Raw genomic sequence first — 15,634 nt, 5'->3', positions numbered from 1 at the left:
CGATCCCTTCTCCTAGTCAAGTTGTGCCACAAACTCCTCTTCTCCCCAATCCTATTCAATACTTCCTCATTAGTTAGGTGATCTACCCATCTAATCTTCAGCATTCTTCTGTAGCACCGCATTTCGAAAGCTTCTATTCTCTTCTTGTCCAAACTATTAACCGTCCATGTTTCACTTACATACATGGCTACACTCCATACAAATACTTTCAGAAATGACTTCCTGACACTTAAATCAATACTGGATGTTAACAAATTTCTCTTCTTCAGAAACGCTTTCCTTGCCATTGCCAGTCTACATTTTATATCCTCTCTATTTCGACCATCATCAGTTATTTTGCTCCCCAAATAGCAAAACTCCTTTACTACATTAAGTGTCTCATTTCCTAATCTAATTCCCTCAGCATCACCTGAATTAATTTGACTACATTCCATTATCCTCGTTTTGCTTTTGTTGATGTTCATCTTATATCCTCCCTTCAAGACACCATCCATTCCGTTCAATTGCTCTTCCAAGTCCTTTGCTGTCTCTGACAGAATTACAATGTCATCGGCGAACCTTAAAGTTTTTATTTCTTCTCCATGGATTTTAATACCTACTCCAAATTTTTCTTTTGTTTCCTTTACTGCTTGCTCAATATACAGATTGAATAACATCAGGGAGAGGCTACAACCCTGTCTTACTTCCTTCCCAACCACTGCTTCCCTTTCATGTCCCTCGATTCTTGTAACTGCCATCTGGTTTCTGTACAAATTGTAAATAGCCTTTCGCTCCCTGTATTTTACCTCTGCCACCTTTAGAATTTGAAAGAGAGTATACCAGTCAACATTGTCAAAAGCTTTCTCTAAGTCTACAAATGCTAGGAACGTAGGTTTTCCTTTCCTTAATCTTTCTTCTAAGATAAGTCGTAAGGTCAGTATTGCCTCACGTGTTCCAGTATTTCTACGGAATCCAAACTGATCTTCCCCGAGGTCGGCTTCTACTAGTTTTTCCATTCTTCTGTAAAGAATTCATGTTAGTATTTTGCAGCTGTGGCTTATTAAACTGATTGTTCGGTAATTTTCACATCTGTCAACACCTACTTTCTTTGGGATTGGATTTATTATATTCTTCTTTAAGTCTGAGGGTATTTCGCCTGTTTCATACATCTTGCTCACTAGATGGTAGAGTTTTGTCAGGACTGGCTCTCCCAAGGCCGTCAGTAGTTCCAATGGAATGTTGTCTACTCCGGGGGCCTTGTTTCGACTCAGGTCTTTCAGTGCTCTGTCAAACTCTTCACGCAGTATCGTATCTCCCATTTCATCTTCATCTACATCCTCTTCCATTTCCATAATATTGTCCTCAAGTACATCGCCCTTGTATAGACCCTCTATATACTCCTTCCACCTTTCTGCTTTCCCTTCTTTGCTTAGAACTGGGTTTCCATCTGAGCTCTTGATGTTCATGCAAGTGATTCTCTTATCTCCAAAGGTATCTTTAATTTTCCTGTAGGCAGTATCTATCTTACCCCTAGCGAGATAAGCCTCTACATCCTTACATTTGTCCTCTAGCCATCCCTGCTTAGCCATTTTGCACTTCCTGTCGATCTCATTTTTGAGACGTTTGTATTCCTTTTTGCCTGTTTCATTTACTGCATTTTTATATTTTCTCCTTTCATCAATTAAATTCAATATTTCTTCTGTTACCCAAGGATTTCTACTAGCCCTCGTCCTTTTTACCTACTTGATCCTCTGCTGCATTCACTGCTTCATCCCTCAAAGCTACCCATTCTTCTTCTACTGTATTTCTTTCCCCCATTTCTGCCAATTGTTCTCTTATGCTCTCCCTGAGACTCTGTACAACCTCTGGTTCTTTCAGTTTATCCAGGTCCCTTCTCCTTAAATTCCCACCTTTTTGCAGTTTCTTCAGTTTTAATCTACAGGTCATAACCAATAGATTGTGGTCAGAGTCCACATCTGCTCCTGGAAATGTCTTACAATTTAAAACCTGGTTCCTTAATCTCTGTCTTACCATTACATAATCTATCTGATACCTTTTAGTATCTCCAGGGTTCTTCCATGTATACAACCTTCTATCATGATTCTTAAACCAAGTGTTAGCTATGAGTAAGTTATGCTCTGTGCAAAATTCTACCAGGCGGCTTCCTCTTTCATTTCTTAGCCCCAATCCATATTCACCTACTACGTTTCCTTCTCTCCCTTTTCCTACACTCTAATTCCAGCCACCCATGACTATTAAATTTTCGTCTCCCTTCACTATCTGAATAATTTCTTTTATTTCAGCATACATTTCTTCAATTTCTTCATCATCTGCAGAGCTAGTTGGCATATAAACTTGTACTACTGTAGTAGCTGTGGGCTTCGTATCTATCTTGGCCACAATAATGCGTTCACTATGCTGTTTGTAGTAGCTTACCCGCATTCCTATTCATTATTAAACCTACTCCTGTATTACCCCTATTTGACTTTGTGTTTATAACCCTGTAGTCACCTGACCAGAAGTCTTGTTCCTCCTGCCACCGAACTTCACTAATTCCCACTATAACTTTAACCTATCCATTTCCCTTTTTAAATTTTCTAACCTACCTGCCCGATAAAGGGATCTGACATTCCACGCTCCGATCCATAGAACGCCAGTTTTCTTTCTCCTGATAACGACATCCTCTTGAGTAGTCCCCGCCCGGAGATCCGAATGGAGGACTATTTTACCCAAGAGGACGCCATCATCATTTAATCATACAGTAAAGCTGCATGCCCTCGGGAAAAATTACGGCCATAGTTTCCCCTTGCTTTCAGCCGTTCGCAGTACCAGAACAGCAAGGCCATTTTGGTTATTGTTACAAGGCCATATCAGTGAATCATCCAGACTGTTGCCCTTGCAACTACTGAAAAGGCTGCTGCCCCTCTTCAGGAACCACAAGTTTGTCTGGCCTCTCAACAGATACCCTCCGTTGTGGTTGTACCTACGGTACGGCTATCTGTATCGCTGAGCCATGCAAGCCTCCCCACCAACGGCAAGGTCCATGGTTCATGGGGGGATAGGATAAGTAGCTGAACTAAAACATTTCAGCAGATCTTCAGTGTGTTTTTTTCCAGTTCAACCCCTCATCAATGCATACACCTAGAAATTTTAAATATTCTACCTTAACTACCGGTTTCTAATCGAAGTCTATATTTATTAATGGTGTCATTCCATTTACTGCGTGGAGCTGTATATACTGTGTTTTGTCAAAGTTTAATGAGAGCCCCAGGACCTAAGGCCAAACCTTGCGGCACCCCATTCTTGATTGTTGCCCAGTTTGAGAAATCACCAGTTTTTTGCATATTATGTGAACTGCTTATTTCAACTTTCTGCACTCTTCCAATTAGGTATGATTTAAACCATTTGAGCACTGTCCCATTCATACCATAGTACTTGAGGTTATCTAGAGGTATTCCATGATTTCCACAATCAAAAGCCTTTGAGAGATCACAATAAATCCCAACAGGTGACTTCCAGTTACTCAGAGCATTTAATATTCCATTAGTGGAAGAGTATATATCATTTTTGGTTGAAAAACCTTTCTGGAAACCAAAATGACATTTTGTTAAAACTTTATTTTTACGAAGGCATGAAGCTACTGTACAATACACTACTTTTTCAAGAATTTTGGATAAGGCACTCAGAAGAGAGATTGGGCGGTAGTTGTTGATATCAGACATAGGTGCTTCATTGCACACACCAGCACAAATTCTTTGCAATGGCTAATCTGTTTAGGAGCTATAGTAACTGAGGAAGTTATTCAATCTGCTAATTTTTGGATTTAAAGAAAGTTGGACGTTTTTGTACGTATACTTAAAACTTCGGTTTGTGCATTTACAACATGTATTAAAATGTAATATGGGCATGAGACTACTACTACTACTACTACTACTACTACTGATAACATCACTGCTCAGAGCTGCTGACACAATCCATCCCTGGACATAAGGTGCACTCATAAAATTCCAATACATGTAAAGTTCTATACCATAACAAGGCTCACAGTTATTCCCACATCATCACATTTGTTGGTTTCACCAATTCACTGCCAACCATCACTTTCTATCTTAACTTAGCTATAACTATATACAGATCAATGTCACCACAATCTATTTTCCAAAACAATTATATACAATGAAAATGAACATTGTCACTATTCTGTTCTACCTCTGTTTCCAACTATACATCACATGTGTGACATTACATATCACACATCAAAACTGAAATACTGTTGCAGCAGGTTCAACCCATCTACTGGGAGGGTGTCTAAGAATTTTTGCATCTGGCAAACTAATGACTAAACATGATAATCTTTTAACACTGTTGTCTGTTTTACAAAGTCTCGTAAAGATATAAGTAGATCTAGGTGATAATTATCTTTCCATGTCAAGTATTTCACTTTTAGCATTAGGCCTACCTGAAAATTTTAAAGTGATATTAATATTGCAGTCAGTCATATTTCTACCAGCTTTCAAGATACTTTGACCCAGATTCCAAACTGCAACTGCATTAACATTATTACTCATTACAAATCCCATACTTTCACACCAGGTGAGAGCAGATCAGTAGTAATTACTGTTTCACATAAACTTAAGTATAATTCAGTGTATTAGTTCATTTAGCAATTAAAACACTAAACAGCTTCAGTAATATTACAATGGATCCTAAGGCACTTTTTTCATTAGAAAAAGCTATACGAACAAAAGACTTATGGAAGTGTCCGTGAAAGGATCAACTGATGTAAACAGCTACAGGATTTTAGTAAGGCAGTGTCACCCCCTCCCTACCCTAAAATGCTGATGTTGTGAAATATGTATTTGAGGTGTGGCTAGAGATCTTGGTTAGGTTGGAAGATAATAATATGGTTGCGAGTTGGAAAAGCAGATTAATAGCAGTAACAGGATCATTTAAGCATACTTCAAGATCAATGTTCCACATTCAACCCATCTTTCATTTAGGAATAACTAAAATTGTGAGGCATATTCAGAAAAAGTTGTATAGGCTAACTATTTACATCCCTGGACAGAACAACAGCCAGATGAAAAGTACAAAACTACCTTCAATATCAATCTTCAAGGTAATTCTGGTGGAATGCAGATCTGAAGCCCAAACAGATGGAAGTAAATTTTTGACATTATTTACCAAGCTGACATTCAACACCCCTAATATCATCTCTCTACACGATATAAAAATAATAATAAAAAAAAAATGCATGAACAGGGCGGACAACAAACTGTAACTGTTTGTGCAAGATAATCCAAGTTTCTAAACCTGTAGCTGGAATCATGGTGTGAGCAAAATGTACAATGTGTGAAGAAAAAACAACTTAGATAGCATAACCATTTCTTTAGTACACTCATTTCATATTCAGTCATTTTATTTCAAGCATCTGAAAGTACATGCACTGCATGATCGATACCATCGAGTACTTACACAAACACTAAAAAACTTAGGTACTGAATAGACAACAATAATAAAAATTAAAGAAAGAAAGACGCCAGTCGCAGTGGTAACACATTACTCATATGTATATTTGGAGAGTCTGACCCAGGTAGTGAATCGTGGGCAACATATAAGATATGGACATGGTTAATGGAATATATGAATCTTTAAATAACACCTTTTTAAATAATAGATCATTTTAGGTATTTCTTGAATGCTGCACACGACGAACTAATTGAGTAGTATTGCAATGGTACCTTGTTCACGCAAATCACTGTGCATTTGTCAAATTAAAAACAATGCTACTTTGCACGGATATCAGATTTGTAAATGTACTGTAAATGTTTTGGTTGCGGTCACACCACATCAACAATAACTCTGGTAATCTACAACTGTGTGAAATACAATCTAATACGAGAGAAATTATACTAATATGCATGTCAGTTCGGCAAACAATGTCAAAAATTTACCTACAAATCTATAACAAAAATATGAAGATGTAAATAATGACATAAAACATTCGATTGTCGATGAGATAATGGGGGAGAGGAAAAAAGGAGGTAAAAATTGTAAAGGATTAAAAACAGTAAGCAGGGGCAAATGGATAGTCATGCTGAGATGATGAGGCTTGCATAGGGTAAACTAACGTTGAGAGAGCTCTATCAAACCTGTATTTGGATTACAATGTTTGACTGCAACTATTTAGGTATCACGTAAGGTATATTAAAAAGCGGGTGATAGTATCATCTGAAACAATTTACCTTCCCCCTCCGGTTTCAGTTCCGGCGAGTCGTCAAAATGGCTAGTATTCTCCATATTCACAACAATGTAAATTGAGACAGTAGTTTTACTCTCGAACAGAGCTACCTCATGTCATTTGCTATGGCTGTGATGCCTCAAGCAACTCAGCAAACACAGGTTTCCAATAAAAACAACGCGTCGTAACACTTGAACAACAACATTCTTTCGCACCGCCACACCTGCAGCAGACGCAAACTAAACTTTATTGCTTGTTTCCGTCTCGACAGCAAATCAGATGTCAGATGGGGACAGAGATTTTCGTATGAAGATATACCCCCACATTTTAGTGCGTCCAACTTCCACATGCCTCTTGCAAAACCTAGTACTATAAATTCTTTGACCTAGAAACATCCCCGACAAGTTCACTTCCTCAGTTCCTCATGTTTCATTAACTTTCACAAATAGCATGCGCAAGTCGCAGGAAACTTTCTTGGGTCTTGCTGCAAGTGTTTCACAGTTGATGGAAAATTTTCTCAACTTGCAAACATTTTTTGCTTCCAATACCAGCACGAAAATGTCGACGCTGTGGAGAAAGGCACAAAGACAGGTGGGTCAAAACAAATGTATCATTCTAACACCTAGAAACGAATTTACCGATTACTTTTGTTTCACAAGAAGGGGCTCAGACTAGCAGTAAAATGCCTTTAAATTTTCGCCGATTTGTTAATGTTAGTGTAAGCATATACACAATCGATTTATAATGAAAGTAGCAAATGCTGTTTGCAAAAATCGAAGAGTAATTGAAAGGCGATCTCTTGGCGATGCAGCATGCCACATTATTGTATCCTGTCTCGAATATTTGATTGTAGATCATCGATAAAGCCGTGTTCACACAAGCATCTACCGTGACGCCACCGCTTGGGGTTTTCTATAGCGTCATCGTGAGTTACCGTTCACACTGGGCGCCACAAATTCTACATACAGTAGCTGCACAGCTTTCAGTATCGCAGCAGTTGAAATCATATGTTATAGTGCAGGTTATGGCATTAGAGCTGTGAAAAGAGTTAAATGCAAGGAAGACGAAACCCAAATTTTGGATCCGTAAATAGATTTTGCACAAGGATAAACTGGGGGCCACAAACACATTTCAATTCAATTCAATCTCTTTATTCATCTGTTAACAATATACATACTATGGATTTAGTCAATTACAATATAGTTTCGTATATTTAATTTGTTTGAAAAACTTGGATAATAAATACAAATATTTTATAATCAGTATATGTAAATAATATTACTTTTACATATTCAGATATTCTTCAATGTTATAAAAACTAGGTGTTAGTAAAAATTGTTTAAGATCCACCTCGAATTTATGAAATACTTTAATTTTCTTTATTGTAGAATGCAATGCACTAAAAAGTATTTTAGGCTGGTAGTTCACACTTTTTTGGTAGAGCGCTCTTTTGTGGGTGTCTCTGTGAAAGTCATCTCTGTTCCTTGTTTCATTGTTATGAAACTGATTATTTAATGTTGAAAATTCCTGGTAAGTTTTCGGAAAGCATACGCATTTATAGATGTATAAGCTAGGAAGAGTCATTATTTTAAATTCTTTAAATATTTCCCTGCATGACACTCTTTCATTATTCTAATAGCCCTTTCTTGAAGTTTGAAAGCTTGTTTTAATACATCTGTATTTCCCCAGAAGATCACACCATATCTAAGCACACTGTTCATATAAGCATCATAGGCACACAGCATTGATTCAGTGTTGCAACATTCTTAGCGCATAACAGCATTTACTTAGTTTTTTACTCAAAACTTCTAGATGCTTTTCCCACCTAGGACTTTGTGTATGGGGCTTGTGCAGTAACATAGCTCCCTAACTCAGCTTTTACTCTTCTTCTAGCTTTACTTTTAATATTACTGAAATTCATCAGTAGTGTTTTATCCTTATTTATGATCAAAGCATTATCGCTAAACCATTTTCCTGTCTCATTTATTGCCAGCCAGGGTGGCCGAGCAGTTCTAGGCGCTACAATCTGGAACCCCGCAACCGCTACGGTCGCAGGTTCGAATCCTGCCTCGGGCATGGGAGTGTGATGTCCTTAGATTAGTTAGGTTTAAGTAGTTCTAAGTTCTAGGGGACTGATGACCTCAGTAGTTAAGTCCCATAGTGCTCAGAGCCATTTGAACCATTTGTTTCATTTATTGTCCTAGAGACAGTGTGCTGTAGATTATCCTTGGTGTATCCTTTCATAAAAATGCTAGTGTCATCATCGAACATCACCGTTTCTGCAACTGTCAGATGATTTTGGTAAATCGTTAATGTACACCAAGAACAACAGAGGGCCTAACACAGAACCCTTCCATAGCTAATTTTTTTTTTAATCTGAAAGATACTCTTTGCCTTCAAGGCATATTCTGTTGTCTATCAGAGAGATAAGATTTAATCCATTTGATGGCAAGTCCCTGGACCTCTTAAAATTCTAGTTTCGTAAGCAATAAGTCATGGTTGATTAGCTCAAACATTTTAGATAAATCTAAGAATATCCCGCAGCTTAATTTGTTCTTGTCCAAGGTATTTAGGACCATTTTCATGAATTGGAAGACTGCCTTTTCTGTGGATCTGTTCTTTCTAAACCCATTTTGATCATTAGTCAGTATTTTATTTTTATTCAGAAAGTCAGCTAGCCTTTCGAACATTACTCTTTCAGTTACTCTAGAGAAACCTGACATTGGAGTATAATTATTTATGTCAGCTGTACTATCATTTTTGTGAAGTGGCTTTATTATGAAGAGTTTTAGCTTTGTTGGGAAGACCCCTGTCTTTGAAAGAAGTATTAATAATGTCAGTTAGGTGAGTATCTAGTCTGGTAGAACTATGTTTGATTACCTTGTCTGGAATTCTGTCAATACCACAAGACATTTTATTTTTTAGTTTATTAATAGCATTTCTAACTTCACATTCCGTTGCTAACTACAGAAACATTGTCTTTTCACAAGTTGGTACCTTTATGTTTTTGTTGTCTGAATTGCACAAACCTTTAATTAGACTCAGTATTATGTTTACATAATGTTCATTGAGTATATTGGCGATCTGTCTAGTATATTCTATTGCTTTACCCTCACTTTTAATTTTGAAATTATGGGTCTAAGTTTTACTTCTTCCTATGCAATTGTTTATAACTTCCCAAATCGATTGTGATTTATTGCTTCCCTTGTTAATGTATAAATAATTGCTCAGCCTTTTTGCTGCCTGTAAAAATTTCCTATAGACCCCTCTATATTTCCTATAGTATGATTTTATTGTTGTATTTATTTTGTTTGCTTAGGTTTCTAAAGGTGTTGGCTTTTTTAATCCCTTGTGTTACCCATGTGTTTGTCTTCTCACTGACTTTAATTCTTTTTAATGGGAACACTACATTGTAGCAATATTTGTAATCAGCGAGAAAACTGTCATACTTTTTGTCTACATCATCAGTTTGTTCTATGCCCCACAGCACCCTTTTTAGCAAATTATTAAATAACCCTATGTTGTTTGCATTAATAAGTCTTCTTTGTACATATTTTTCAGTGACTGTGCCTTTCTTATTGTTCTCATTCCTTATCATCATTTTTAAAGCCATATGGTCAGAAAAGCCTGTATCTGTTACTCCAATATTGTACTCACAGCTTTGTTTGCTGGCAAATATCTGAACAAGATTATAAAAATAATAACACTCAGAGACGAAAATGCTGTCTGCAATGGAAAACTAACATACAGCTGGCACATAATTATCATTTGCAGACACGTCACTCTTCCAGGATTTTAGAATATTATTGTATTCGTTGATGTAGGCATTACTAATAACTAATTTTTAGTTTAAAAGCTGCCACATGACACTGTGGAGCTATTTACTTCATGTAATGCACAATTTATACAATGCTTGGACTCATAAATCACGAAGTTTATATGAATTGCGTTTTTGGTTACCTACATAACTTTATGTATTTATTCATTCAAAAGTATTTTAAGGTTGTGGGATATGTCATTGATTTGCACACACACACACACACACACACACACACACACACACACACACACACGCAGAAAATCAAACATAGGTTGCTCTTCTTGTAGTTGCAGCAGCTGCAACAGTGTACCTGCCAACTAATGTTTCCACTGTTTTCAGAAATAAAACGAAGACACACTCAAATCGTATAGAGTCCAGCATCAATTAGTGTATGAAGCTGCAACAGAAAACATGTGTTCTGAAATACCGACACCAGGTAGCAGCGCTGAAGACCTTGCTGTCGTGTGCCCACAAAACCCCTCTACTACTACTACCCACTACCAGGTAGCAGTGGTGGATAGAAAGTGGTGCAACAAAATACAACCAAGCTGAACTTTTTGTGGCATGACAAAAGGCGCCTCTCTTAAGTTGCGCCACAAAAAGCCGGGAGTTCACATATGCAACTGCAGTATGCCACTGGTTGTGGCGACACTTTTGTTGCATGTGTCAACCAGGGTTTAGGAAAACAGATTGATAATTGCAGGTACCATTTTAGAAAGTCAACCCAGACACTTAACTTTCCAAGTTCTTTACAAAAGTACTAAAAGTGTAAAAGTGGTGGGTAAGAATTACTTATTCTCTGTACGTTCAATAACAATAAACAACTTTTAAACGATTAGCATGTAGCTATATTTAGAAATAAATTTTCGATGTGAATGTAAAATGGCTTGTTGTACGTCATTACAATTTATCGTGCAGGTGATCTGTGGGAATGACACAATCGATAATCTACAATGCATCATGAGTATCAGTATGTATCAGTTGTCCTAATCAAGTCCATTTTTGCTGTGCAGTATCGACATACCGTTTTGTTTATATAGTACGAGTGCACCTACAAATGTGAAGACATTGAAATTAAAGTGGTATGGTAATGGTGTAAAGTGCACAATAGTTACCTATAATAATTATGTGTTATTTATGGTTGTTCAAAGCAGAAAAATACGTAATGTCTCATTATAGGTTAAGTGAACATTTTAGAGACTTTGACACTTTAAACCACAATATTCGGAAGCTGCAGCAGTCGAATAAGAATAGCCAACACGTGTGTCACGTTTCTGCCCAATGTGAGAAGGCCGATGACCAGCGAGTTTGTGCAGCATCAGTCAGCACTTCGACTGATCAATGACTGAACAGACGGGCAATGCTTCCAAGGAAAACAATGACCAGCGTAGTTCGCAAATCAGCAGTCAATGCTCCAGGAACTGTCATCATACTGAACTAACATTCATGACGTATCTTGTGATGCGGAGAAGGGCGACAGGACAAAGCCCGACCACGCCAGCATAGAGGTAAAACAATGGAAAGCCAACATGTGTGTCGACATTGGTCACGTTTCTGCCCAACATAAGAAGAATAGATCAATGACCAAAGAGTCAGTCGCCGCCCTAGAAACTTCGCGACATTGGCTAAAAGACCGAATAAATACCTCTGACAAAAGGGGGTGAGGTGGTCCTCTGATGAAGTCCTTCGGGGGGAGAAAGAAGACACGAAGAAATGTCGCCTGGACAGATGGACTGATGGTTAGACATCAGAAATCATACTTCACTACAACGACTTAGCCACTACGCTGCTCGACTGGCCAATAGGCCAATGCAGAAGATGAAATCCCTTATGTTACCAGAAAGAAGTCCATGTGGCTGGTGAGGAAGAAGGGACAGTGACTTCACCAAATGGGTCACCTGTGAATCTAAAGGTTGATGAAGACGCCGACCTTGAAGGTCGCTCGTTCGATTCTGGGATGGAGCACTCTGCATCACACCTTAGCCACTTGTTAATAATGCAATGAACGAATTCACAAGGAGAAGACCGCGCCACCTCCACAGTGAGTTACGAGTATGCTACGACTCCGCCCTCAACAGCCGTGAGGAATTGAGTGACTTAAAACACATTGTATTACTCTGTTTATTTGAAGGGTCTTATATCTCAAGAAGTTACTGTTAGTGGAACCACCAATGTATCTCTCACACCTCACCCACCGAGCCAAGGAAAGAGCCTTTCCACAGCCCACAAAGTGTCGCTTTCCCTCCCCCCATCCCTGACAAAATAATGACCTTTGCTCCCTGTGTCACTGACCTCAATATCTAGTGTCACAAAACCCCAACCTGCTACATTTTGTGTCAGATAACCTTGGCTCTATTTTGAGGTGTATATGGTAGGGAATTTGTGGTACAAGAAATTGATGACTCCATCACCAGCTATGGGCCGCAAACAACCTACAGACAGTGGACGACTACCTGCAGCTAGTGGACAGTATTTCAGTACATTGGTGAGTGCATATTGGTTCCAGATTTATTTTCTTTTTTTGTAACACTTTTATGGTGTAAAAAAGAAACAACGTAAAGCTCTCCTCCTTTCGAAGAAATTTGACAGCAGAGAATTTCTTTTTGGATGGTGTTAGATGTTGTTATTTTTATCAGAATTGTAATCAAATGTCTAATGTTAATTGTGATATAGCAGATTCTATGTTCTTGTGGTCATAGGAAGTCCATATGTAGGAATAACCATTTGTTTGTTAAGCATTACAATGACAAACAGCGAGACACAAGGAGTTTCCACCCAGGAGGCTATACTTAATCAGGTAGCCCAGTTGAGGTCTGACAATAATGGATTGTTGAATCGATTATCCGATTATAGGACGACATCTAGTGCAACCCCTCTCATACTAGATTCATCAGCAGCTACCCTTGTGACTGCCTTCTCTGGCAAGGGAAGCGAGGGTACAGATCCATTTTTTGGTGAGTTCTTGGCAGCCGCCAAACTTGGTTCCTGGTCAGATGAACACATGTTGCAAACAACAAAATTACGGTTGATTGGGGAAGCTAAGGTGCATGTACTATATCATCTGGAGTTACGAAATGCATTAACTTTTGAAGAATTGAAACAAGGTTCGTTCAAAACGTTTAAAAAACAGAACAGTTGCAGTTCCACATCATGTCCCAAAGACACAACGAAACAATAGAAAGCTTTGTGGATAGAAAACGAAAAGTTAATAGTAACACTTACCAAGTGTCAGCCAGTGACCGTGCGGCTAAAGGCGCTGCAGTCTGGAACCGCAAGACCGCTACGGTCGCAGGTTCGAATCCTGCCTCGGGCATGGATGTTTGTGATGTCCTTAGGTTAGTTAGGTTTAACTAGTTCTAAGTTCTAGGGGACTAATGACCTCAGCAGTTGAGTCCCATAGTGCTCAGAGCCATTTGAACCATTTTTTCAGCCAGTGATGAAGTCAATAAGTATATTCTAATAGAAGCGAATAATAGGGTCTTAGATGCTTTTTTGCGAGGATTATCACTCGAAACATCGCACCGTATTAGGACAGAATTTTCGAAGAATTTAATTAGTCAGCATTGTTATAGCATTAGAGCAAACAGACGCCGCAACGAGGTGCAAGGAAAGGAAAAATGTATTTTTCACAGGGGGTCGTTGCTTCAGATGCGATCGGCAAGGACACATCGCGAAAAACTGTGGCCAACCACAGTGTACAAATTGTCAAGGCCTGGGCCATACATATCGTGAGTGTAGCAGTGCAGGGAAATTTGCAAACAAGGGTCCGTTAAATAGCAACGAGAACTGCGGAATCGCCGTCAGCCGTTCCCATTAAAATTCCCCACCATTAGAGCACATGCAAAGGCGGCGTGCTGATTACCAGACACAATTAATGGTAAAACACGTAAACTATTAGTCGACAATGGGGCTCATGTGTCAGTCAAAAGTAAAAAGTGCAATGAGGTCAGGACATATGACTCTCCAAGATGTAAGTTAAGTGATGTAGGCGGAGGTAACATACATTCAGATGGCTGTACATCACTGACCTTTCACATTGAGGATGTAAGATTCCAGGAGGTTGTGGAAGTCATATCAAGGGTAAGCAATGAGTATGATATCATCCTAGGGTTAGATCTCCTGACTAAACATCACGCCATAATCAACCTTGGGTGCCAAACAGTGGAGCTAAGTGGAACATTATTTTCATTAGGTGACACAGCTTCAAAGGACGCTCTGCTGCAAAATCCCTCTCCCAGTAAAGAACAATCAGCTAAACTGCCTTGAAGATATATTTGTGGGATAAAATACCATCCGGTACAGGACAGCTACTTTGGGTGGACATTAATGCTGCTTCACCCGCAAACACACGATGCATAGTGGAACCGTTAGATGAAAATGATGAATTAGCACAGCACATTGTTTTGTGCACAGGAGTATAGTTCGTGCAGCAACAATTGCTGGAGTACAGAAGATACCGGTGCATATAGATAATTTTGGTACAGAAGACAAGGAGTTAGGAATGGGAATGTTAACAGCTAGAGGAAGATGGTTTTGATTGGTCAGACATTGACAATAGCGGCAAACCAGCTGCCTACAAAACTTCATTGCGCCAGAAGACATCACACTTAAAAGGAAACGAACAGGATATAGAAGCAGTGTTGGACGAGAAACACCCTACGCAACTATTGGCTCCTCAAAATTTGTCTTACCTAAACAACTCCCTTGCCTCCACCATCCCACAGTCGTTATCGCTACACAAGGCAAGATTGATGCCAACACTATGATGCAGCATATTGTACAGTTGAAAGAGCAACGTAAAACACGAATTATGATGTTGGACACAGGTATTTCTGGAACCTTCTTGCTCATAATTACGTGCTGCTTTCCTGTGTATCAGATGAGAACCCAAGACAAACAATAACATAACACTACTTCAAATTCCAGTTGAATGGCTGCAAAAATCCTGACCATATATGTGTACTGCTAAAATGAATGTAGAGATAACTGTTGCTTGCTGCTTCATTGTGTTGTTACTGATCGTCAACTGCCATATTTGTAACATTACTTTCAGAAATTTTCTTAATGCTAATGTATTTCAAGCTGTTACAGAAAGAATGTATTATACAATTTTCCTGACAGGCTAAGGTTACCAGAGTGTTTTTGTTTCTTGTTTGTTAGCCATTTGTAGATGAACATAAGAGAATATTCTAGGACGTATTTTTCCAGATGGGGGAGGAATGTAGGGTGTATAACAATTAAGTATAATAATTATGTATTATTTATGGTTGTTCAAAGCAGAAAAATACGTAATTGTGTATTATAGGTTAAGTGAACAATTTAGAAACTTTGACACGTTAAACCACAATATTCGGAAGCTGCAGCAGTCGAAAAAGGAAAGACGGCACATGTGTCGTGTTTCTGCCCAACGTGAGAAGGCCCATGACCAGCGGAGTTTGTGCAGGAACAGTCAGCACTTCGATGGATCAACGACCGAACAGACAGGCAATGCTTCCAAAGAGAACAATGACCAGTGTAGTTCGCACATCAGCTGTCAATGCTCCAGGAACTGTCGTTATACTGAACAAATGGGCGAGACATATCTGGCGATGTGG

At 38.7% G+C, this 15,634-nt stretch overlaps 1 protein-coding gene across 2 annotated transcripts in view; it reads right to left on the bottom strand.

Moving 5' to 3' along the window:
• LOC124619738 (rab GTPase-binding effector protein 1) overlaps window positions 1-6,514 on the bottom strand; it is a 193,626-nt gene extending 187,112 nt beyond the window's left edge. For both annotated transcript variants that reach the window (XM_047146314.1, XM_047146324.1), the window contains exon 1: window positions 6,225-6,514. In XM_047146314.1, coding sequence (XP_047002270.1) covers window positions 6,225-6,279 — 55 coding nt within the window. In that variant the 5' untranslated portion in view covers window positions 6,280-6,514. The remainder of the gene's footprint in view (window positions 1-6,224) is intronic.
• Window positions 6,515-15,634: the final 9,120 nt, after the last annotated feature.

The sequence above is a fragment of the Schistocerca americana genome, chromosome 1 (genome assembly GCF_021461395.2).
Source record: "Schistocerca americana isolate TAMUIC-IGC-003095 chromosome 1, iqSchAmer2.1, whole genome shotgun sequence".
NCBI classification, from domain to species: Eukaryota; Metazoa; Arthropoda; class Insecta; order Orthoptera; family Acrididae; genus Schistocerca; species Schistocerca americana.
This window is presented reverse-complemented; position numbering and strand designations above follow the sequence as displayed.